This window comes from Microtus oregoni, unplaced genomic scaffold (assembly GCF_018167655.1).
Source record: "Microtus oregoni isolate MIOR12 unplaced genomic scaffold, Mior012 000020F_ref0000438, whole genome shotgun sequence".
In the NCBI taxonomy this organism is placed as follows: Eukaryota; Metazoa; Chordata; class Mammalia; order Rodentia; family Cricetidae; genus Microtus; species Microtus oregoni.
In genome coordinates, this window is record NW_024543079.1 from 7,694,147 (window position 1) to 7,719,531 (window position 25,385).

Genomic DNA, 25,385 nt, shown 5'->3' on the forward strand with positions numbered 1-25,385 from the left:
AATGTAAACTGTGCACCTTTATGAATATGGGTGGGTTTCTGGAATTCATTGGAGCAGTTGTGCTATATTGAGTAAATTCTGGATGCTGAGCATGGTACCTATCCCATGGAAGTATTCAGTAAACGAAAGCTCTTATACTTTCTTTCTAATTTCTTCCTACTATATTCTTTGTCCTTATCCATTGCCATCATTAGCATCTGCACCAGAAGCAAGGGAGGAGCTTTGGGTTCTATGATTCTGCCTTTAACCTACTGTCACTCCCAGGGACAACATTCACTTAGGACCATTTTAGAGATGTGTGGACCAAGTTGTCATAGTAACTTTGAGGGTCTCATAGGATAGGATTCACATCTTGGCACCCTGTTTTCTGGCTGCCCAACTGTGCCAAACCATGCAATGCTCAGAGTCTTAGTTTTGTGATCTTTGAACTGAAGATGCTCTCCTGTCTACTCCATAGATCATGAGGCTTAAATGAGACAATATATGGAATTCACAGTATAGGCCTCACTCTGCAGTGGTCCATCAACTCTTTTCTGAGCCTAGCATCTTCTCAGGCACATGCCTATCTGATGGAGGAAGGTCATTGGTTAAATAAAAAGAAACTGCTTGGCCCTCATTGGTTAGAAGATAGGTGGGAGGAGTAAACAGAACAGAACGTTGGGAGGAAGAGGAAGTGAGCTCAGACCCCACAGCTCTCCTCTTGGGAGCAGATGCCTCAGAGAGACGCCATGCTCCCAGCTCCCAGGCAGACGCACGCAATGAAGCTCCGACCCAGGATGGACATAGGCTAGAATCTTCCCCGTAAGCGCACCTAGGGGCGCTACACAGATGATTAGAAATGGGCTAAATTAATATGTGAGAATTAGCCTAGAAGAGGCTAGATAGAAATGGGCCAAGCAGTGTTTAAAAGAATACAGTTTGTGTGTTGTTATTTTGGGGTATAAGCTAGCCGTGCAGGCGGCCAGGGTGCTGGGGACACAGCCCCGCCGCTCCCGTATTACTACACCTATCCTGGACTGCTGTCCCTGATGGAAAAGTGGTGTGGGAAGCTGCATCCTGTCCTCATGTGTTCTTTGGTTTTCTCTCTTAGGAAAAGCACCTCATTTCCTGCGACTCCAGAACGTTGAGGTGAACGTTGGGCAGAACGCCACATTTCAGTGCATTGCTGGTGGGAAGTGGTCTCAGCATGACAAGCTTTGGCTTCAGGTAAGAGTGAGAGAGAATCTTGTTCACATGTTCCCTGCACTGGAAGAACATATATTCTTCAAAGAGGGGTGGGGTGAGGGAGGGTTATCATTTTAAAAGATTCCTGCTCCTTGGCTATTGCTCTCCACCTGTGCTTTTGTGAAAACTTATCTACGGTTCCACTATATTGACATTTTATAGATGGAGAAGCTGATGACAATGTCAAAATTCCAGGTCTAGAATTTGTGAATATGACCTCCCTGCAACTACCACAAAGTACTCTCTGATAAAGTTTGTTATTAAAGCTACACTTAGAAAGGCTAAGATGAACTGAATATTTTAGGATCTGGGTTTGTGACGTCCTTAACAAAAAGGTACTTGGATATCTTCATGAAACAGTTACTCTTTTCTTAGAAAGGGCTCCTGGGATGATCAGATTGTTCTCTGGCTAAATGAGCCCATCACTGAGTAGAGTCCATCAGGATAGTGCTTTAATCGTGGATCCACTTGTCTTTCCTTTCTGCTCATCAATCCTACTTTCCTAGCTAGATGAGAGACCATCTCGGGGTAGAGTACGAAGCCAGAGGATGGGACCAAGAATGAGAGCACTCATGGTGATGTCACTGTCATGCTCCTGTCACTGTGGACACAAGTACAAAGGTCCGAGGGAGCACAGAAGGTAGAGCAGAGCTAAGCCTCTCCCTGCAGTTCCATGAGGCCATCTTTATCCTCTCTCTCTCTCTCTCTCTCTCTCTCTCTCTCTCTCTCTCCACACACACACACACACACACACACACACACACACACACACACACACTTCTTTTTTGCAATGTCTTGCTATATAACCCAGGCTGGCCCAAAACTTTTTATCTTTCTTACTCAGCCCTTCAAGTGAGCCACCATTCCCAACTTACATTTAATATAAATTTTTTTCAAAGAACTTTACTAAAGATAGTCGAGATGTAATGTTTAAGGCATAAAACTTGACAAATTTAATGTATTTGTGTGTGAATCATTTCATAATCGAGTTAATGAATGTTGGTGTCACCTTCCAAGGTGTCCTTGTCTCTGTTTTTAATCTCTCCCTGCCCCAGTGCGGAATAAAGAACCAACGGTGTCTTCTCAAACTGTGTATTACTTTACGTGTTCTACAATTTTGTATCCACATCAGGTTTGGGGGAATGGGTCAGTGGATGAGGCCGTGCTGTGTGTGAGGACTGGAGTTCAGGTTCCCAGAATGCATGAACATTCTTGTGTGGTAGCATGGTATCTAATCCCAGTGTGCCTGTGGTGAGACAGGAGCATCCCTGAAGGCTTATGAGCCAGCTAGCCTGGTGAATGCACATGGACACAAGAGGCGGACCTGTTAAGAGCAAGGCTCCCAGCAGGTATATAAAGTTGCAGTGAGGCTAGGCAACCACTCTCTTATTAAGGCTGCAGTAATGCAGTAGGACAAAAGGGTATCAAAAGCAGCCAACAGTCAGAGACTGCCCCTGCTCCCACTGTTATTTGCTAAGAAGAATCTGCTACAAACATTAATATGCTATGTGTGTGTGTGTTATGTATGTATATATGTATATGGATGTGTTATTCTTTCATTGCTCTTTGGTAAATGTCTAGTAGTGAAATGACCAGGTCTTCTGTAGATGTGAGTTTACTTTCCAAAGAACCAGGAGCTATTTCCAAACATGGAGTTGCCCAGCAGTCTAGGCAAGGGCCCTTGTCTCCCATCCTCACCAACAGCTGCTGTAGTTGGTCTTTTCAATTCAAGTAGTTGTTTGTTTGTACCTCAGTGTGTCGGAAAGTTTGTCTCCCCAGTGACCAAGGATATTCAACGATTCTTCGTGTGCTCATCGGCCCAGGCAGATTCTATACATTTTAATGGCAGTTTATACTGTTGCCTCTCTTCTTACATTTGAACCTTTTTTGTTTCCTACAGTTGAAAACTCCCTGGGCAACGAAGCCCATCTTAGGCACTGACAATTTCCCCTTGACGCGTCTGTCCTCCTTCTGTGTCACTCCATATGAAGTAGCCCTATTGCTTTTTCCATCATAATTAGAGTTAACGCACATTTTGCTCCGGAGAAGCACTGTCATTTCAATGGCATTGATTCCACTGGGTCATGAGAATGAGGGAAGGGCAATCGCGGTATCTTCAGAAACTTTATTTGGGTATTCCAATTATTGTAAGGTCAGTATTGCTGCAGTTCTGACTTGTGTGTACGAAGCCTCGGGTCTGTAAACAGAAGATATTAACGCAGAGCACAGCAGAAGTGGCGAAGAAAACAGACAGAAACACACATCGTGGAGCTCTTACACATCTTATTCATGTCAGCGTTTTTCAGGTGGCTTCCAATAGGAGACAGAGCCAGACAAGATCGTGCAAACTAAAAGCAAGGCACCACGAGGCAGGAAGAACACAAGAGAGCTACTTCTCAGGCTATGACTGTATTTGCGCATCCCCGCTGCTGGCTCTCGGGTCGCGAGTGGGACGCCCGAGCACCACAGGCACCAGTGGGATAAAGAAAGCTTGTCAGACATACAGTTTACAATGTCTGCGAGATAAACACAAACCAATTGCTCAGGAAAATTCTAACTGTTGTTCACACAGAGGCCAGACAGAAATAGCTCCCGGGGGCCCTCATAAAGCTGAGCCTGTGTGATGTAATGAACAGCGTCCCTCACCACAGTCCTATTGAGGGTACACAAGTGGCTTCTGTGGGTCTGCTTCCCATCATAATAACACTCTGTGTGGAAGCAGGCTTAGGAGGGGGAGGGGAACGGGGGGCACAGCTCGAGCAGGGGTCCTCAGCTTTCTGCTAATCTATCTCTACCCGGGGAGGCTTTAAACTTAACGCAGTGAATGGATAGATACAATAACTACCCCTGCAAGGAAGGCTCCTTGGGTATTGGCTCCCTCCTCTATATTTTAGGGAATATTAGGAAGGAGGGCTTAAATACTAGGCTTCTTGCCAAAGGCCCGTGTTGACTAGTGAAGTTCCAGGCATGTGTGCAACATTATGATTGGAAGCTATTGAACAGGGCAGGCACAGGGAAACAGAAACAACGGGACACACACATGTACACACAAGTATATGCAGTATACAGACAGGTCCTTTGTTTCTGGAAGATAATTAGGCTCAAAACTAAAATCATCAGTGCTAGGTTTTTCTAAAATTAGCTTCATTTATGGCAGTTTTCTAAGGAAATGACCAGAAATGGGGACAAAGATGTACCTGTTACTGTAGTCAATTGAACAGAAAACTAGAAAGAACTGGAATATTCTGCAAGTGGTTAATTAAGTAAATGCTGGGATGAAGTAATTAAGTACCAGATGGTGGACAAATACTTAATGATATTCTCATAGTATGTAATTAAGTGAAAAATGCAAGCTATAAAGCAGTTAATATATTTAATATTTTAAAGAAAAAACATGTGCATACCTAAATATGTATGGTTATATACTCACTTATATAAAGTACATACATCCCTATATATCATGCATATGTATATATATATGCTTATAATACTATAAAGCATACATCAATGTTACTAATTGTGGTAGTAGATCATATAAACTATTTCGTTGAAATATAAATTTCATTGAAATTGAAATAGAAATAATATTTCATTGAAATAGTAAAAGTGAATGCAGAAAATTACAAAAACAAAAATAAATACCTTTAAGAGGGGAGGAAATGGTCACTTTCCCTTAGATATAGGTATTCTGGGGATAGTAGCAAGTGTCTCCTAGGGTTGAGTGGCCAGTTTCAGTGTGAAGGCTAGCTTCCTGGTGAGGACACAGACCAGATTCTCTCAGGCATACTGTTTATCCAGATGGGTGTGTAGAATATTCTGCATGTGTCTTCTTTTCTTATCACAATGCATGGCGGATGGGACTCTACCCTCATCCAACTCCGCAGGGACGTCAGAGCAGGACCACCTGTCAGGACGACCATGGAGCTGGCCTTTGAGGCCTCTCTACAGAGAGTATGCTCCCCTGGGAGTCTGTACAACCAATAACAGTTGCCACCTCAGAAATGAGGCCTTGTGTCCAGATGGTCTGCATGGATCTCAGCAGGGTCTGTGTATGGGTTGAGGCAATCATAGGCACCGGAGAGGGTCTGACAGGGAAAGGGTCTCATTCTGGGAACCCATCACTTTATGTCAGCTGCACCAGGCTGTGAGATAAGAGGCAGTCTGTCAGTCCGCATAGTCTCTTGTCAGTCTGCATAGCAGCAATTCTCCCTGTTAACTTCTTACCTTGATCCCTGGGGAAGCACTGGTAACCAACATGCAGAGAGTGCTGAGTGAGGAATCTCCTCCCCCAAACAGCTCTGAACTTGATGATGTCCTTCTGTGTCGGGCTTCTACATGGTGGTCATAGAAATGACGCTACAAGGATGGGATAGCCAAGAGAGATGTCCTGAGGGCCTACACACAAAACACTTGGAAAACCCATGAAAGATAATGCTCACCGTGATCTTTCAACAACAGCAACAAAAAGCTGACATTAACAGTCCCGATGAGGGGAAGCATGGGCAAGAGGGGCGTAAATGAGGAATTCAGTGTCAAACTGGGATTGAGCAGGAGAGCCAGGATAAGGATGTGTGTTGCATCCTAAAGTCTTGGGTTACTTTCATGTTGCTTGGCCACACCAAATCTAAACATTCTTTGCAGGTGGATCCCTATTAAAAAAATGTAACTTCAAGCTGGGAAAATGGCTCAGTGGGGAAAGTGCTTGCCATGTTAGCTTGAGGACCTGAGTTCAATCTCCAGCACCCATGCACATCTGCAAGCTCCATGCTTGGGAGGCAGAGACAAGACAATCCCTGGGTTTGCTGTCCAGTCACCTTAGCTGATTCAGACAGCTGAAGGCTCAGCAGGAATCTTGTCTCAGTAAGGTGGGGAGTGATTGAGGAAGATATCCAATGTCAGTCTCTGTCCTCCCACCACACACACACACATGTGCGCACACACACATGCACACACCTATATGTGTGAACACAGATGCACATGCACACACGCACATGCGCACATATGCACACACATTCCTTTATTTAGCATACATTTATGCCTCTACTTTTCCCTCTACTGTACTAGAGACTTAAATGTATTTGAATTCCCCAAATCTGTAAGAAAATCAGTGAAATAAAAATATACTTGAAATGTCACTCAAACTGACTTCTCTGGATGCATGTTGGCTTTATTGCCCCCTCCTTAGCCATGTTTCATAAATACAAGGTTGATATTTGCAATGTGGTTTTCTTCAGCATCCATCTCTTTCTAAAAGCCACCCTTGTAAATATCAGCAGTGTGTTCCTTGTTAAAACCCAGGGATGCTTATCAGTCCTGATACAGATGTTCCGTGGCTTAAGGATGGAGTGGCATCCCGATCAACCCGTACTGAATGTGAGTGGCATTTAAAGTACATTTAGTGCATTCAAGCTAAGGGTCAACGTAGCTCAGCAATGCAGTGTATTGTGGAGTTCCAGTTGCTTTCCCATCTCATTGCTGACTGAGTGGAAGCTGGGGGCTCCTGCCTGCTGTCCGTCATCTTCACAAGTAGTGTAGCCCAAATGAAAATTCAAAAATGAAAGTGCAAGTCCTGCTTAATATGTACCATGTTCATACTGCTCTGGAGTTGGGGGTGTTCTCCGTCAAACCCCCATCAGTGGGGTCACTGTCTGTACTTGACTATTCTTCCACTGAGTACTCCTTCCGTGAACATCTGCCTGCCCTCCGGGGTCCCTGAGGTCATGAGCCAATCACTGTTACAGGATTGTTTTGTTTTTAGCTGATTTGCAGGTTAACAGGATGCTTCTGGAAGACGTGGGACTCCTGGTTCAGAGATGAGGGGTGGGTGTAAAATGATGTCCCAACATGGGAGATCTGTGTCATAGCCATGTTAAGAAAAGTACATTAATATTTATTAGTAGACATTATTGAGATATAAGCTATGATCATTAATCACTTTTTTTAGTTAAGGTCTTGACACCTCATACTTTATCTTCTCTGATATTCTTCACCCAAAGGTCACTCCAGATCAACAAATAGCTCCAGGATATGCATGACGCTCCTGGTAGAGCGTTTCCCTAGTGTGTGCCGTGGCCCTGGGTTCCATATCCAGCTCTGTGAAAAGTAAATGGAAAACAGCTTCATCTGTGCCTAACGCCCGCGTCCTTTCTCCTGTCATAGGCAACTCTGAGGACCCTGGCTACTCTGACCTGGAGCCTTCTCCTTAGATATGTTTCTCTCTTATGCCGCTTCTTTGTGCCTTTTCTCATCCTTGGCCTATGCTTTCAGGATTTATTCCAGTTCAGCTGGCTTCCTCCTTGGCTAGAAGCTGGGGGCAGAGTGCTCAGAACTAATCTTTGCCCTGCCTCCCTCCTGGAGCTCACCTTCTGTGGGTGAAGACAGACCATTGAGCAACATAGCTAACTATTCCATCACAAAGTGGAAAGGCTGCTTGGGGAAGATGGGGGAAGCAGGGAGGGGTGCGTGTTCAGTATGGGTAGCAGCTTGGGAGGAAGTGGCCTTCCTATGAAGCTTGGAGGGGTGGACCACTCTCAAACAAAGGAGGTTGTCTCTGGGAGTTGGCAAATCTGCAGGCCCTTCCCCACCTGCTTGTCATGTCTGCTTTGCTGCAAGTCTGTGGCTCTCTGTGGGGCCTACACCAGTCCTCTTCTGGGTCCACAGGAGCTCTGGACTCAGGCATCAGACCCAAATGAGCCGCTGGCCATGAATGCAGTGGACCCTTGGAAGGCTTTCAGAACAGCTAATCAAAAATGATTTATGTCTACTTCTATTTCTTTTAACTTTTAATAAAGAATAATCAAAAGCTATTCTTTAGAGACTGCCAAAAAGGTACAAATGTGCTCTTAAGAGAATTGATGGGCACGATTCTAGTAAGTTTCCAAATGTCATACCATTGCAGGGAGGACTGGGGGTGAAAAGAATATTCATTACCAATGGATTGTGGGAATGTCACCTAAATATTTGCTGGCTGTGAGACTCCTGGAGCAATCAGACCATTTCAGCTGGAAATGTTGGCCCTGATTATTTATTTATTTACTTACGTTTTTGAATCCCGAAGCTCAAACTAGCTTGTGAGACTGCAAGACCCTGTATTAGAATATCTTCTCTTCAGCGAGTGTGCAGTTTGTTATGTAGAACCAGCCACAGTTTTCTTGTATTAAAGACAGCCTTGTCCTCATTTCTGCCAATTATAAATCAATTGCAAGCCTGGCGCCTCTCTCTGAAATTATGACAGCCCTTTTCCCCCCCTCATGCTGTGTCTTATCTCTTTGTGAAGGGGATAATGTCATGGCACAAGAGGTGAGTGGAGAAGGAACAGCAAAGCAGTGAGGCCATAATAGATGCCTTGATAGATAATTAGGAAGTGGTAACATAATTAGGAATAGAATATGCTCTGTGCATTAGGCATAGCTCTTCTCTAGGTGGTTCCCAAGACAGAGATCCTCCCGGAGGTGGAATGGCGTGTATGTTGAGGGGATAACGAAGTGTAAATATTACTAGATCATTTTCTGCAATGGATAAGCTGGCTTACCCACATAAAACAATGCAAGCTTAAAGGAAGTAGAATACAAGTTTATTTTATAGAGAGGTGAGATAGAAATATATAGATTGATAGATAGATAGATTGAGAGATTGCTTTTGAGTTCATGGGAAACTGTTATTACCCTGAGAGGGGTATTGGTAAGCATGAGATTGAACTGAAGGTTGTTTAGGCTATAAGACCCCTTTGTTCTGGTTAGAGCATGTGTCCCATTCCTGGATTTATTGGAATGTATGTTCCTCTCTAACCAGATGCAGCTCCATTGACCTTGGTAAGCAGACAGAACCTCTGGTAAGCTTCTGTGGGCAGGACTCAGTCATCATGATGTCAGGAATGTGGCTCTGTACATACACCCTGGGATGGGTGTAGCCTTCTGCAATTAGGTACCTTTGGTGCAGTGAAAAATTTTCAGCCTCAGGAAATTGTCCTAGCAATAAAGCAGCTAATAATTTGTGTATTCTGGTGTTATTTGTCTACTTGCTTTCCCCTGAAGGACAGAGAATGAGATTAGCCTTCAAGTTGTTGAACCCAGATCAAGGTGAGTGGCACTGGCATCATCTGAGAAGCTGTTAGAAATGAGAATATCTGCCTTCACCCCAAACAGCTGGAATCACTGTGTATGTGATTCGGATGAACACTAAAAACTGAGAGCCATGGATCTATACTGATGAAGATGGCTTCAGAAAGCCTTGTTCACCTACTGATCTGTCAGCTGCTATAACTTGATACTATGGGACGTGTGTGTGTGTGTGTGTGTGTGTGTGTGTGTGTGTTTGTGTAATGTCTGTTTATGACTTACAGACTTATAGGCTTCAACTATTTCTGGAGAATCAGGCCTGGGCTTTCCATAGAGCAGTCATTGATTTTCAAACACAGAAGCATCTGGAACCTTCCAAGGTCCACCTTCTGTTATAGAGCCACTGAGGGTCTGTGCCTGTCACACAGTGGACAGCCAATGGGTGCTGGTGGTGAATGGCCTGTTCCTGAAACAGACCATCTAGGCATAGTTCCTCCCTCAGCAAAGTTACAAAAAACCGTGCTCTACTGGGGCTCACGGGCCAGCTTCAGTGCACTTGGGAACTTGCTAAAGATGAAGAATCCCAGGCCTGCTCACTGAATCACACATTATAAAGAAATATTTTATTGCTCGATATATATATATTATATATATAATATATACATAATTTTATATTGAAGATCAAAGCAAATTTGAGTACTAATGAAATTGATATGCTTACTAATTTTTGCATAAAGAATTAAATCTTGGCTAAATATTTGATACTGTAGGATGGAGAGTTTCTTCAACACTTTTAAGAGTTGATCAATATTTTAATTTTATAATTGCCAATGATAAGAATTATGCTGCATATAAATACATAGTGTGTGTGTGTAAAATCAGTTTTAACAAGGTCTCTACTTTAAGCCATATTTCTTGACTTCTCCTCCAGCTTTGCTCCAAGGTGGTTTCAAATGTATTAGAGACAGGGACTTACTATATAGCCCAAGTTAGCCCCAAACACTCCACCTTCTTGTTTCTGCCTCCCAAGTTTTGAATTCAGAAATGTTCACCATCACACTTGCTTAAGTAGAACTATTAATTATTATGAGCCATAGCATACTTTAGCAAGCATCAGTCTGTTAAGATACAAATAGCCTGATTGATTAGAATCAGTCAGTTCCCAGTTGATGAAGTCTAAGGCAGGGCCAGAGAGCCCACATTTCTAGTTCGCAAGGGATGCTAATGTAATCCAGTTTGAGCACCAGCCTTGAGAAGCACTGTTGTAGGCTATTCTAAGAGCAGGCCTTTTTTCCACGCCCACCCCACTCTTCCGCTGTGAAGTAGGCTATTTCAATGCCCTATTTCATGTTATATGTTTTTGCCTTTTTGTTGTTTTGCTAGAATCTTTACCCAGCCTGTGAATTCCTCTGGGCAGAAATTATACCTTCCACGCCCCACAGTCTCTCATTTTCTGTTTTGTAAAATAATGAGTACATTTCCAGAGTGATTAATAATAGAATAGGGAAAGAGGAGAGAACCTGAAGTCCAAGCTCCAGTAAACAGCATCTACAGGAGGAGGAGATCAGCTGCAGCTCTCCTAAAAATTTACTCTGCTAACCAGTTCCCCAGGGCTACTGAGGTGGCCGGGCCAATGACCACCCTTGGAGGACTTCCCCAGGGATGTGAAGAGGAACGAATCCCTCATGTGCTGGCCAGTGAGCACACTACTGAGTGAAGTCTAAGCACTCCAAAATGCCAGCTAGGGCCAGATGTGGTAGCATGACTGTATTCCAGGGATGCCAGGGTAGGAAGTCGAGACCAGTTTGGGCTATCCGGTAATTTAAGAGGCTAGCCTGAGCAATAGAGAAGATGGTTTTAAGATCTTAAAATACAATCATATTAGCTTGACTTTTATTCAATGCTCACATTAATCTTAATTTAAACAAAGTATTTATTCAGTTCTGTTCATTTATGTAGTTCTCTCTTTCTTTGTGTGTGTGTATGTGTGTGGTGTATGTGTGTGTGTTGTGTTGTATTATGAAACAATGTTTTATTGTAGAAAACTTGAGCTTTCTGCTGAGCAAGTATTCTATCATGGTCACTTCCCACTAAAAACAACAATACAACCTATGAAAGCAAATTATTTAGAAACCAAGTACTCATAGGTTTCAAAGTGATGCTTGCTGGAATTCAGGGGCACCATGTGTGATTTACATTAGGAGAAGGTGGAGATAGGAAAGTGTCAGGCAGCATGGATGCTTTTATTGTCCTTACCAGAGTCTCTGTAGAAGTCAAGAGTTCTTGTTCCCTGAGCCGGTGCATGTAAACTGATTAAGGCTCTAGCTTCCTATTTCTAGGAGCCAACTTCAGCCAATGGTAAGTTTCCTCATGTTGCTATGACTATACCTGGCCACACTCGTAGTTCAAGTGTTGGCTCCTGGTTTCTAGGCAAAGACTTCTCTTTTCACTAGTGACACCCTTTTAACCATAAAAAAGTTTACCCTTATATATATAGGTATATCCTTATAAATAGGATGTATAAGACAGGCATGTAAATCAAACACATTGGCAATAAATTATAAAGAAATATTTTATTGCTTGATATATATATATATAATTTTATATTGAAGATCAAAGCAAATTTGAGTACTAATGAAATGGATATGCTTACTAATTTTTGCATAAAGAATTAAATCTTGGCTAAATATTTGATACTGTAGGATGGAGAGTTTCTTCAACACTTTTAAGAGTTGATCAATATTTAATTTTATAATTGCCAATGATAAGAATTCTGCTCTTTATAAATACATACTACAAAATGCAGAGTATGTTTAGGGCAATTTTAGAAATTGTTGTATTTAATAATTAAAAAAATAAAACTCAAGTCAGATACTCAAACAAAAGTTCTAACAATCTTTAACATGAACAGTCAAATATGGCATTGTAGGACAATTAATAAAAACCCCGAGTCAGATATTGGGGTTCAACCTGAAGGTCAGAAAAATAAAACAGCCAGCCACTGACTCTTATCTCTACTTCAGTTGGAAATGATGATTCTGCCTCCAGGAATCCTCAGAATGCAACTGTGTCTGAGAGCTGTCCCTCCCATTTTATAATCCTCTCTAGGGCTGGGATTAAAGGTGTGCATCACTACCGCCCGGGGTTCAATGGCAAAGTAGCAAGGCTACTAGGATTAAAGGTGTGTGCCACCACTGCCTGGGCTGTAAGGCAGTTTTACTCTCTGATATTCAGGCAAGCTTTATTTATTCAAATGCAAATGAGATATCACTACATGGCATGGTATGCACAGTGTTCATGCCACAACCTAGGGTCTCAGTGAAGGATTATCTGAGATGCTGGCCCATCAGCATGTCTGTTGGGGATTGTGTGGATTGCTTAGCAAGGACACTATTGAAAAGTTAGGGGTACCATTCCTTGATTTTATACTTGGGCTGCAGAAGAATAGACAAAGCTAGTTCAGTAATAAACGTGTATGCATTCGCTTCTCCCTGCTTGACTGTGGATGTGACCGGCCGATTTAAGCTTCTTCCCTAGGACTCCCTGATAGGCTGGATTTAATACAGAATTATGAGCCAGATGACAACCCCTTTTCTTCTCTAAATGGCTTTATGTCAAGGTATTTCATTATAGCAAAAAAAAAAAAAAGAAAGTATGATGTTCCCCTTGTCAATTAAACTCATGGATCTAGATTTCAAATCCTTTCCTTGTTTAACCAAGTTCCCTCTTGTTTTTTTCCTTTGCATTTCCTGTTATGCCTTTATCTGGGACTGGAACAGTAGCTATGGCATGTGCTTCTTACACACTCCCTGTGCTTGAATCCCTTCATATGGTCATAGCATTCAGACACCCAGGTCTCTTCCTGTCTGAGCATGCATGTCCTGCTCTTGGAGTACTCTAGATTTCTTCCTCTGGAATCTTCCATTCCTGCTTGTCCACCATGACCTCCAGCCCTCACCTGCTCTTCCCTGCCTGTTTGGAGCCAGTCACACTCACAGGCTGTTCCCATCAGGCAGCGCTCCTCTTTCTGAATTTAACCTCCATTTCTCCTTGCCCACAGTCCGTCCCTGCACTCTCTCTGCCTTGACTCGGGGGCCCTCCTGCTTGTCCCTGCCCTGCTGTTACCTGCTCCAAATATGACAAGGATGATTATCAAAAGGGCCTGCTTTCCAGAGATTTCATAAGACAACCTGCAATTTCCTATCCTTCAGTGGGAGAAAGGTTCTCAGTTCAGGAGCTGAACAGAAAAAAAAAAAAAAAAAATGTGAACGGTTCAGGGGAATGCACTTAATCCTCTTCAGTTCTGCCAGAATCTGACATCATTAGGAAGATAAGTAAATAATACTGGAGGCAACATCAAGATAAGATGTAAATGCGCACAGTGCAGCGTGAGCACTTAACCAGCCCTTTCTCTTAGTATTAGTTTCTTATTGCGGTTGAAATAAATTCTACAAACCTAACGGCTCAGAACAAATTTATTTCTCTGCCATTGTTGAGATGAGCAGTCAGAAAGGAGCTCCAGCGAGTCCTGCATATGGCGCTCAGGTGTTGGCGGGCTGTGTTCCCTGTCCGTGTGTCCAGCCAGTATATAGACTGCACGTGGCCACGGATAGCAATGAGTGCAGCCCACTGCAAAATCGTAAATGTAAAAGCTGTTAAGTTTCTGCAGTTGTTTTTGTGTTTGGTTGTACGTCCTTTTGTTAATTTCAAAAGAATATTTATTTTAATTTTATGTGTATGAGTCTTTTGCCCTCATGTCTGTGTACCATGTGCATGCAGTGCCCAAGGTGGCCAGAAGAGGGCACTGGATGCCTTGTAACTGGAGTCACAGATGATTAAGATCTGCTGTATGAATGCTGGAAATTGAAGCCAGGTCCCCTGGAAGAGCAGGCGGTGCTGAGTCATCAATCTAGCTTGATTGTAGTTTTTTGTTTTTTTTGTTTTTTTTTTTTCCATTGTGAACTTTGGAGATGATGATGATGTTTTACAATGACAAAAGTTTGGTCTGCTTGTAAGTGTCTGGGGAGAATGCCTTCCCTCTAATAAATGATACAGTGACCTCCAATTTCCTGTTATAAACAATACCCGTGAGTCAGTTAGCTCCTGAATCCCTCCTTCAGATTCCAGTGGGCAGCAGCCTCCCTCTAACCTGTCCTTCTGACCATACCTCCTTCTCTGACGCTCATGCTCCTCCTCCCCCTCTTTAGCTTGAAAGCCTTTGTGGTACATTGATCCCAGGTGTGTGTGTATTATATATACACACGTGCACACATATGTATATGCACATATATGTTTATATACGTATATGTTTGCATTTTCACAGGTTCTGGGTATTAGGCTGTGCGAATCTTTGGGAGGGGAGCTATTATTGCACTGACAGAATTTTTCTTTGCTGTTTTCATGGTTAATTTGCCAACTCTTGTAACACCAGAATGTGCCTTAATGGTAAGTGTTTTGTGTGCCTTCTCATTTATCGCCCACAGTGGCTCCACAGGTGAGAAGTTTTTGATGAATCTATTGTGTATGGAAAGAAAGAGAGGGGAGGGGAGAGGGAAAGAAAGGAAAGCTTTATAAATAAATTGGGTCAGACAATATCTAACTAATCCTCTATCACTGACTCATGCATGTATTAAAGTGTTCTTGCGTTGCCTTGCTAAGAAAGGGTGAAGATGGAACACTTTGGGTGACCATGTATCTTCTGAAATCCCCTCCCCTATACACTCTGTACCTTTTCCAAATCAGGGTTTGATTCTTCTATTTTCCAGAATCTTTTCAACATTCTCATCACACTATTGTGAAGTGGGGTGTTCTTTAGTATCTGGTAGCTTTTAGTACCCGGGCCTAAGCTGTATTATTTCTTGCAAGGATTCCCCAAGGCATGCACAGGTGTTTGGGGGCTATAGTCCCAATGACTTCTGCTCCCTTATGTGACTTTATTTTGGTCATGCTGGGTTATTTCTAGCATGGGAGGAAGGTGTGGCTACCTTTCTTGTTGTCCTGATTTGGGGAAATGCCGTTTTCTTTAGTATTTGGGAATGCAGAGGTGATTCAGTTTGAGGTTGAAAGTCCTAAGAATGTTAAAACATTGTAGTGAAGGAAATTGTCCTCTTTGACTCCCGCGACTAATTTGAAGCAGGTCTCTCCTCTGGTGGGAGCATTGGTGACTGCTTCCTGTCTCTTGGTCTGCCGTATCCTCATGGGCTCATCAGCTGCCCTGCCCATTCCTGTATCCCTATCTTAACATGTCCCTCATGAGAGGTAGATTGGAAACTGACATGAAAAAAATGGGTTTTGCACATGGATAGATTATGTACTTCATGGGAGAAGCAAAAGAGATCTTATCTGGAAAGACATGGGGCCTGGGAATCATAAATAGCCAGGTTTCTCTAAATCCAACCAGACAATTAAAACCCTCGGTTTCACTTGAGAGATAAAAATTACATTAAAGCAGGCAATGGGGATGAAGTCTTAGGGAAAAATGTTTGAGCTGATGCGGGGAAGCCTGGATGAGGGATGTGTTTGCTCTACATATTTATTTAACCTCTCTGACATTTGATTCTTCTGAGAAGAGCAGCAATAACACACACCTCAACAAGGCTGTGAAGATTAAAATGGAGGATTACACAAAAGCACCCAGCTCGGGATCAGCTGCATACTAGGTGCTTAGTAAATATCCACTCAAAATGCATCCTCATGCATGCCTTCCCAGCTACTACAGCTCGCTACTGTGAAAGAATCTATTTAACCCAAAACATCACACCTAAAATTCAGGTTGCTGAAGACAAACACTTATGTGTATTTGCCCTGATCCTACAAATCTTGGTAGAGTTGGCATAGGAAAATGAATGGGATTTTTGTCTCTTGGGGACTCATGGTCTCAAGTGGGGAACAGTCATGGACCAGGATGTGGGAAAGGTTTGCACAGTACAGAGAGGCACAGCTGCCTTTCAGATGGTGGCGTGATTGATGAGGGAACTTCCTAGAGGCAGTGGCAGGCTAAACATTGATTAGTGGGAAAGGGACTGTTCCCAGGGATGTAGAACATTCCAGGCAGAGGAAAGAGGGCATGGCAAAGAGGAGAGGTGGAAATTATCTACAGTGACAGTCTAGGGCCAATGGGAGTCAAAGCCATTAAGACATTGATCAGCAGCTGAGGATCTGAGAGCAAGGCAGATTACTAATACTCTGTGTGGGCTGAATTGTTTGTTAATCTGCCGAAGGCTGTCTTTGGGGAAATACTGCGGTTACTGCTTATGAGACTGAAGGAAAATAAGAAGCAGGAAGGTTAAGGGAATAAAGCCAACTCCAAAAGTGTGCTGAGCCAGGAGCTGAGGCAATTAGGAGAAGCTTTGGTCCCAGTTCCTCACAAGCAGACATCCTTCTCCTTGAATCAGTTTTTCTTGCCCTCCCTCTCTTCCTTTCTTCCTATTTTTTGAGACAGGGTTCATTATGTAGACTTGCCTCAAACTTGGAAGCCATCTGCCTCAGCTTCTAGAATGCTGAACTAACAGACCTGTGGTAGTACATTCAGTGGGTGGGGTTTGAGTCAGAACCATAGCTCAGACTAGATGGAAGCAGTTTGTCATTCTATTTCAAGGAAGTCCTAGGCCCCTGGAGCATTCAAGGGTCATGGAGTCTATGTTGAAGGTTTCTAGGAAGCCCTGGTGCTATGATTTCTTCTTCCTTTTCTTCCTGTGTCTTCAGCAATGGAATGGCAGAGACACGGCCCTCATGGTCACTCGTGTGGTCAACCACAGGCGCTTCTCGGCCACTGTCAGTGTGGCAGACACCTCTCAACGCAGCATCTCCAAGTATCGCTGTGTAATCCGCTCAGATGGTGGGTCCGGTGTGTCCAACTATGCAGAGCTGATCGTGAAAGGTGAGTGCCACCTTGCCACAACTTTGCCAACTGGCTGGATGCAGGATCTTAACTCCATTTTTATACAGCTAGCCCCTTCTCTCGCCTGTTGCTTCCTTGTCCTCCCAACAGCACAAGACAGGTTTACAGTCACTGTTCTCCAGAACGTTCTCCCATATGAGATAGCTACATGTGGGATATCTACCACAGACGCAACCTGCAAGCTTGACTTGAATTTGTATTTCAAATCAAGATGATCACATGTCCTTTGTGGTTTAGGGATGTCCTACTGAAATGTTCTCTTAGAATTGTTTGTGAGGGTTTTATAGCTGCAAGTTTCCTATAATGACAGTATTTCAGGAAGACTGTTGAAAGAGGGAGCCTACCTCCCAAATGGTCTTGAGTCAACGCTCATCTGTTTTCTTGTGTTTGTTCACCTTGAGGTATGTCCATGATTTCCCTTACAATATGCACATGGGCCCTGCCTTGATTACTTTCCTGTTGCTAGGACAAAACACCATGACTGAGGCAGCTTATAAAATAAAACATCTAATGTGAGGCTCATGGTTCCAGAGGGCTTGAGTCCATGATTATCATGGTAGGAAACACAGAAGCAGACAAATAGGCATAGATCACCATCAGGAGCAGAAGCCAAGCACACACATCTTGATCTACAAGCAGGAGACAAAGCGAGGACTAACTGGGAATCGCCCTGGCTTTTAAAACTTCAAAGTCCACCCCCACTGACACACCCCTTTCAACAAGGCCTTACCTATTAAGCCTTCCTAAAAAGTTCTATCGACTGGGGACCAAGTATTCAAATGTCTGCGCTTCTGGGGGCCATTCTCATTCAAATCCCGCATTCCCTTTCCTGCCTCTTTGGAGGACTTTGGCAAACCCTAGGCCTACTAAAGCTCTTCTTTGAGTTGTCCTACCTATCAGGCCCATGCCGTTTGTGCTGCTTTGAATGAGCCCAGTCCTCACAGGCTCCCACATCTGAACACTTGGCTTCAGGGTCCTGGCACTGTTTGAGAAGGCCATGGAACCTTTAGGAGGCAGAGCCTGGCTGGAGGACGTACCTCACTGGGGACGGCTTTGAGCGGTCAGAGCCTGGGCCTCACCCGGCTTCTGCTTCGCTCTCTGCTTTGTGTTTGTGACTGAAGATGTCCTCTCTCGTCTTCCTGTTCTGGCCGCCTGCTGTTGCCTCTCCCTCCATATGGACTCCCCTCTATCACCACAAGCCAGAATAAACTCTGCCTCTGGTCATGGTGTTACACATCAGCAGAAAAGAAACGAATGCCCGTTCAGTCCAGTGCATTTCCCTCTTTAAAAATCTCCATATTCACAGTCATTTAAGTATTTCCAGGTGTTTCTGTTTATATCATTTCTTCCTTTGAGTGTGCAAAAATTAACAACTCAGTACAGTTTTTCCAAAACAACAACTAATAATAATAATTTTAGGTTTTTTTTATTATTATACAGAACCAGATTCTTTCCTTAGATAAATCTCTGGAAGTTGAATTGGTAGACCAAAGCATATGAATATCTTTATGAATTTTCTTCTCTCTATTGTAATATTGCTTTTGCAAAGAATGGTTTGGCGGTTTACACAGGCAGCAATAGTGTATGAATGTATTAATTTTATCACTGCTATGTTCACTGATTAAAATTTCAATATAGCAATATTTAGTGAATGAAATAATGAACCTGTTTGGATTGTGCCAGCTGTAGAATAATACCTGCTGTGTTTGAAGGGAGAAAATAGCGCCTGATTCTCAGAAGGCTCTGGCTGTTTGCGGTTGCTGCTCTCACTGCTGCTATGCTTTTACTTGAGCATGGATTGGTGTAAAAACTTTAACTTCTCATTGCTGGCTCTGTGGGACTGGTGGCTTCAATGGGACCAGATTGGAGAGCACTGCCAGGACTCTGTGTTCTGAGCTATCCTGACTCTGTAGATAGTCATGGAGGATGATGTATTAACACTCACATCACCCTTGTTTCCTCTCCTACTGTGATGGGCAAGAAGGACTGCCAGTTTGACAGGGTCTAGATTCACCTATGAGACAAGCCTCTTGCTGTGCCTATCAGGATTACCCAGATTTGATTGGCCTTGGGACGTACCTGTGTTGGATTACTTATATTGAATCAACCTGGGAAGAATATCTTAGCTATGGACAGCATTGTTACATGAGCTGAGGTCACAAACTGAATAATAAGAAAATGAGCCCAGAAGGAGCATCACCACCCTCTGCTTCCCAAATGTGGATGGAATGTAACCAGCTGCCTTGAGCCGCTGCTGTCTACCACAGCGGACTTCATTCTGGAACCGTGAGCCAAATTAAACCTTATCTTCAATTGCTTCTCCCAGGATATCCTAGCCCAGCTCAGCAATAGGGAAAGGATATAGTGCACCGGCATGGCTCTTACCACACTTCCCTTTGCTTGTGCTTCATTTAGGCCCCCTTTTCAGACGTGAGCTCTGGCAGTGTGAGGGTCTCTTTCAAGGCTTACACCTAGCACGGGTTCTGTGTGCACTGAACGACAGAAGTTGCTAGTGTTTGACTGCTTTCATCGGCATGGTCCATCATTTCCTGAGTCTCACTTTAAGATTTCTGTGCACTCTGAGTGCATATTGGCTTCCGCAGGCACTTACTCCATCACCAGAATGTCATGCACCTTCAAGCCAAAGATCAACAAATGAGGTGGTCATGAACAAAATAATATTTAAAAAGGCACCTTTAAGTTCATTCACATGAAGTGCCATTAAAGTATAAAAGAAACCATCACTTTGATTGCATTAGGTTCAGATCTTAACTTTTCTGGTCCCATAAGATTGATTCGTGTGACACAGTGGCCTTTGCAGGCCTTTCTAATACTCAGTGACTGTGTAATTTCCTGAGCTGTCTCCTGGAACACTCACTGTGCTTTTTCATAGTTGATTTCCCACTCTGCTTTGGGAGTCCCACAATAGAATGCCCCATTCTCTTATGCTTTCTACCGTCTTATTGGTGAAATTTTTTTTTGACTTCTCTTTGCTGACTCTGTGTGACTGGTGGCTTCAATGGGACCAGAATGGAGATTACTGCTTGGACTCTCTATTCTGAGCTATCCTGACTGCAGCTGGATAGTCACATGGAGGGTGATGTATTAACACGCCACCTTGTCTCCTTTCGTAGACAACAGCAACTGCCAAGCCTTTGGCTGTCTATCAGGAGGTACCCAGATTTGTTTGGCCTTGGGACATAACTGTGAGGCACCCTGCACATACCTGACTAATGCAGAGTGGTGGTGGTGGTGGCGAGGTGATGGGAAGGTCCCTGGCAGTCAGTGCTGTACCTTGAAGTTTGTACTCATAGAAAAACAGGGTGGGAAAATGCTTGCTTTGTTCTTTCCCTCTGTCTTCTACTCAGAGTCAGAATGAAGAGGTGGAGAAGTGTTGATCTATGAGCTACCGAGGCAGGGGGATTGCTGAAGCGATGCTCTCTTGGCTTGGAGAGGTGGCCACTGGGACAGTGCTTTGTCCTTTGTTGGCTGTACCAACTGGGGCCTAGTGAAGGCAAAGCATGGAGTGTGAATTCTGTTCCCGGGTGCATTAGTCAAATGTGTGATTGTGACCCCTCCATAACCCCTTCCCCAGCAGCCCATGCTCTCCTCTGAGAGGTGACTGGGAGCTTCTGTGGCTCCTCTGCAGCGGGCAATGATGCATTAGTACTTTCTGTAATCCGGCCCTGTTTTATGACACCTTGATGAAATTTATCCACTTTTTTTGGCAGAGGATTTCACTTTTTAAGTGCCCCTTCCTCTCCATTTTAATATTGAGTGGGTGATAAGCCATTTGCTTGGTCCCCTCACATATGCTGTCTCATTTGATCTTAACTGCAGCTATTCACATTGGTTTTATTTCAACTTCTTTTATAGCTGAGAGAGCCAGCATAGCAGGGTTGACGAGATGAGGGTCATCCTAAGGGGAGAGTTAGGCTTGGATCTGAGTCTGAGGTGGATTGCTATAGCTATGTTGCGGGGAGGGGGCTGGGGATTAGGGCTTTGTTGGCTCCTGGTATCACAAAGTTATAATCAGTGCCAAAGGGATGTAGATAACAGGCAAGCAGGTAGAGACGCTCCCCCAATACATGTAAGGCAGTGAGAGGCAGGGTTACTCAGAGGTACCCAAAGGAAACCTGTCAGCTTCCAGTCTGTGACCAGTGGCCACTTGAAGGCAGGGGACGAGAGCATTTGAGGGCAAGGTCTTATGAAGAATGATTCTCCCCACTAAAGGCCCTTAGCCTTGGCTGAGCCAGCGGCTTGCATGCTTCCGTTCTGAAATACTTGTATTTAAAATGAAAAGAAGAATAGCAGCCATCCTTTTGGTGAGGAAAGGAGAAATATCTAAAAAACAAAAGTAACTGACTTCCTAAGGGCCATCTGCTGTTGAAACAGTGGCCCCCACTGCCATTCCTCCCTCTGAGTGACAATGGCTTTTGCTCATCACACAGTTTGCATGGACCAAGGAGTCAGACATGAACATTCAGCTGACTTTGGGGCACTGGGTAATGCAAAGGATCCTTGTGTGTGTTTTCCTTGCCACACACACAGTAATGCCTGAATCAAGATGCCTCGCTTGGAATCCGGGACCTATCTTGATTCATCTCTGTGACTTTGAACAGGGCCTAAAACTCTCAGGGCCTCAGCAGATTCATCTGGGAGTTGAGTTATAGGGTTTTGTCCCTGGGAGGGTGTCGTGAGGGTGAAACGGGATGACCAGTGCAGGAGTGTTCAGAGCTGTGACTGACCCACGTGCTCTGAGGGTTAGCCAATGAATGGCACATCAGGTGTGACTCAGTGACCAGAGCCTCACCCAGTACCTCTGTGGCCTTGGAGAAATCATTTAAGGCCTGTGCTTAATCCCCATGTAGTAATGCTTGAGCAGAAGGAAGGAGAGATGCATGAAAATAATATCAGCATTATGTGGGATAGGTCAGAGGTCTCTGGGTCTCCTCTGGTGTCTGCCTTTGAGGAGTTACAGCATCTCAGTAGAAGGTCCTACTTTCATCAGCACCACTGGCTACATGGGCCATCTTTTTTTTTTTTTTTTTTTTTTTGGTTTTTCGAGACAGGATTTCTCTGTAGCTTTGGAGCCTGTCCTGGAACTAGCTCTGTAGACCAGGCTGGTCTCGAACTCACAGAGATCCACCTGCCTCTGCCTCCCGAGTGATGGGATTAAAGGCGTGTGCCACCACCGCCCGGCTTCATGGGCCATCTTTTAACTTTGTGTTCTTCATTCAAACTGTGACCTATCTGTGACTGAGAGCGCATAGCCTCCCCACCGAGTACCTGAGATGTCAGAGCTGGAGGGAGGCCTGTGCCATGGCTTCTGTAGTGAGTGTACACACTGAAGTGAGCAGAGCAAGCCTGGGATGAGTCCCTGTCTCTCTGCACACTGACGTGCCCTCATGTTCCTTGGCTCACCAGCATCCTAGCACAGTGTAAATCAGGGTTTTAGAAGATGCAGCCTAATCTTAGCTGTAGGTGGTATCAGCATTCTTTGGGCGACTCAGACCGCAATGGAAGCAAATTGGAATTACTTAATTCTGAAGAAGCTGTTTATTGAGTTGTGATAATGTACTGGCTATATGTTAGATTACCCTGTAATTGAGGTTTCACTCAGTTGACAGCCCGTCCCCTGCCTGCCTACCTGTTCCAGGCCAGTGCTCATAAACGTTCTTATTCTCTCCACTTATTTCTGATCTTTTTGGGCTCTTCCATTTCAGGCTGTTTTGCTTGGCGAAAGGACATGAATTTACTCAATTCAAGTTGCTCAGCTTCATTCTAATATTCATAAATTAATAATTTTAGAATTTGTTGTCAGCCAGGCAGTGGTGGCACACTCAGCAGGCAGAGGTGGCCAGATATCTGGGGTGTTGAGGCCAGCCTGGTCTACAAAGTGAGCTGGAAGACAGCCAGAGCTGTTACTCCCCCTGCCCCACATACCCCCCCCCACACACACACTTGTCCATACCCCACCAAGTACTCAGGACTTGTTAACATGGAGGTAGTGGTTCTGGAAAATGTAATGGCTGTGTGCATCATCAGGTGAGTCCATCTGGAACGTGGTGGTTAAGAGGATGGAGTGTAGAATAAAACACACCTGAATTTCAGTCTTGGTCTTGATCTCTGCTACTTGAGACTTCAGATAAAGCACACACTCACTACTGGTCCTATTTTCCTTATCTATACAATGGGATAAATAGATTTATATGATGGGTTCTCTCTTAATGAGGGTCCTATTACTGTGAAGAGATACTGTGGCCATGGCAACTCATATAAAATAAAGCATTTAATTGGAGCTTGCTTACAGTTTCAGAGGTTTAGTTTATTATCATGGTGATGAGTGAGTTGTCTTTGCAGGCAGACATGATACTGGCGAAGTAGCTGAGAGTTCTACGCCTTTTCTGCCAGCATTGAGAAAGAAAGAGACTCTGGGCTCAGTTTGGGTTTTTGAAACCTAAAAGCCAACCTCCAGCATACACTTTCTTCAACCAAGTCACACCTCCTAATCATTTTGAACAGTTCCACTCCCTCATAACAGGCATTCAGATCTGTGAGTCTGTGGGTTTTATTCTTACTCAAACTGCAGGTTCCTTGGACAGAGACAATATGTATTGACAATATGGAATATGTATACACCCTAGCACAACATAAGTACCCACAAAATTATGCCTATTATCACCAACAATTTTATTTTTGCCATTTTTATTAGGGGTTGTGGCCCAAAGATTCTGTCCATTACACCTTGTTCTGTCTTAAGGGAGGCTTTTCCACATACTGGACACTTAATTTTAGGTTCGATTTAGGTCTCACTCTTCTGAAAGAGACTGAGGTCATCATACCCATCTTATACGTTGATAATAGTTGCAGAAATGCTTTACTTACAACGTTTGGTATTGTCTTATTTCTTTTTTTCTTCTTTAAATATTGTATGTCATGCTTAAAAGCTTCTTTCTTTTCTTTTTTTTTAATTGAGAAAAGGAGAAAAAAAAACAAACAAGTTTCCACCTCCTCCCAGCCTCCCATTTCCCTCCCCCTCCTCCCACCCTACGCCCCCTCCTCCCACCCTTCTCCCTCTCCCCCCTCTCCCCTCCCCCTCCCTCTCCAGACCAAAGAGCAGTCAGGGTTTTCTGCCCTGTGGTAAGACCTAGGACCTCCCCCCTCCGTCCTTATCTAGGAAGGTGAACATCCAAACTGGCTAGGCTCCCACAAAGCCATCACATTACGTAGGATCAAACCCCCGTGCCATTGTCCTTTGCGTCTCATCAGCCCTCATTGTTCGCCATGTTCAGAGAGTCCAGTTTTATCCCATGCTTTTTCAGTCACAGTCCAGCTGGTCTTGGTGAGCTCCCAATAGATCAGCTCCACTGTCTCAGTGGGTGGGTGCACCCCTCGTGGTCCCGACTTCTTTGCTCATGTTCTCCCTCCTTCTGCTCCTCATTGGGACCTTGGGAGCTCAGTCCAGTGCTCCAGTGTGGGTCTCTGTCTCTATCTCCATCCATAACCTTTGCTGGAGAGGCTGTGGAGGAAGGGGTACCCTCATCCATTGCTGGTGGGAATGCAATCTTGTGCAACCACTATGGAAGTCAGTGTTTCGGTTTCTCAGGAAATTCGGGATCAACCTACCCCTGGACCCAGCAATACCACTCTTGGGAATATACCCAAGAGATGCCCTGTCATATGACAAAAGCATTTGTTCAACTATGTTCATAGCAGTATTATTTGTAATAGCCAGAACCTGGAAACAACCTAGATGCCCTTCAATGGAAGAATGGATGAAGAAAGTATGGAATATATACACATTAGAGTACTATGCTGCGGTAAAAAACAATGACTTCTCGAATTTTGCATGCAAATGGATGGAAATAGAAAACACTATCCTGAGTGAGGTATCCCAGACCCAAAAAGATGAACATGGGATGTACTCACTCATAATTGGTTTCTAGCCATAAATAAGGGTCACAGAGTCTACAATAGGTGAATCTAAAGAAGCTAAGTAAGAAGGGGAACCCAAGGAAAAACATATAGTTATCCTCCTGGCTAAGGGAAGTAGACAAAATTGCCGGGGAGAAAATTGGGATCTTGGGGGTGGGGTGGGATGGGGGTAAGGGGAGATGGGGAGAGAAAAGTTAGAAGGGAAGGAGGTCGGGCCTTGGAAAAACAGGAGGATTGGGATAAAGGAAGTTTGGACAGGGGAGCAC

At 44.0% G+C, this 25,385-nt stretch overlaps 1 protein-coding gene across 13 annotated transcripts in view; it reads left to right on the forward strand.

Annotated features, from left to right (window-relative positions):
- The window catches only part of Ptprt (protein tyrosine phosphatase receptor type T), a 1,081,821-nt gene that overhangs the window by 382,020 nt on the left and 674,416 nt on the right, over nucleotides 1–25,385 (forward strand). For all 13 annotated transcript variants that reach the window (XR_005976047.1, XM_041670836.1, XM_041670844.1 and 10 more), the window contains exons 5-6: nucleotides 1,091–1,206; nucleotides 16,986–17,160. Coding sequence is in view for 12 of the 13 variants with exons in the window: in XM_041670836.1 (XP_041526770.1) it covers nucleotides 1,091–1,206; nucleotides 16,986–17,160 (291 nt within the window). In the remaining variant the exon portion in view is untranslated. The remainder of the gene's footprint in view (nucleotides 1–1,090; nucleotides 1,207–16,985; nucleotides 17,161–25,385) is intronic.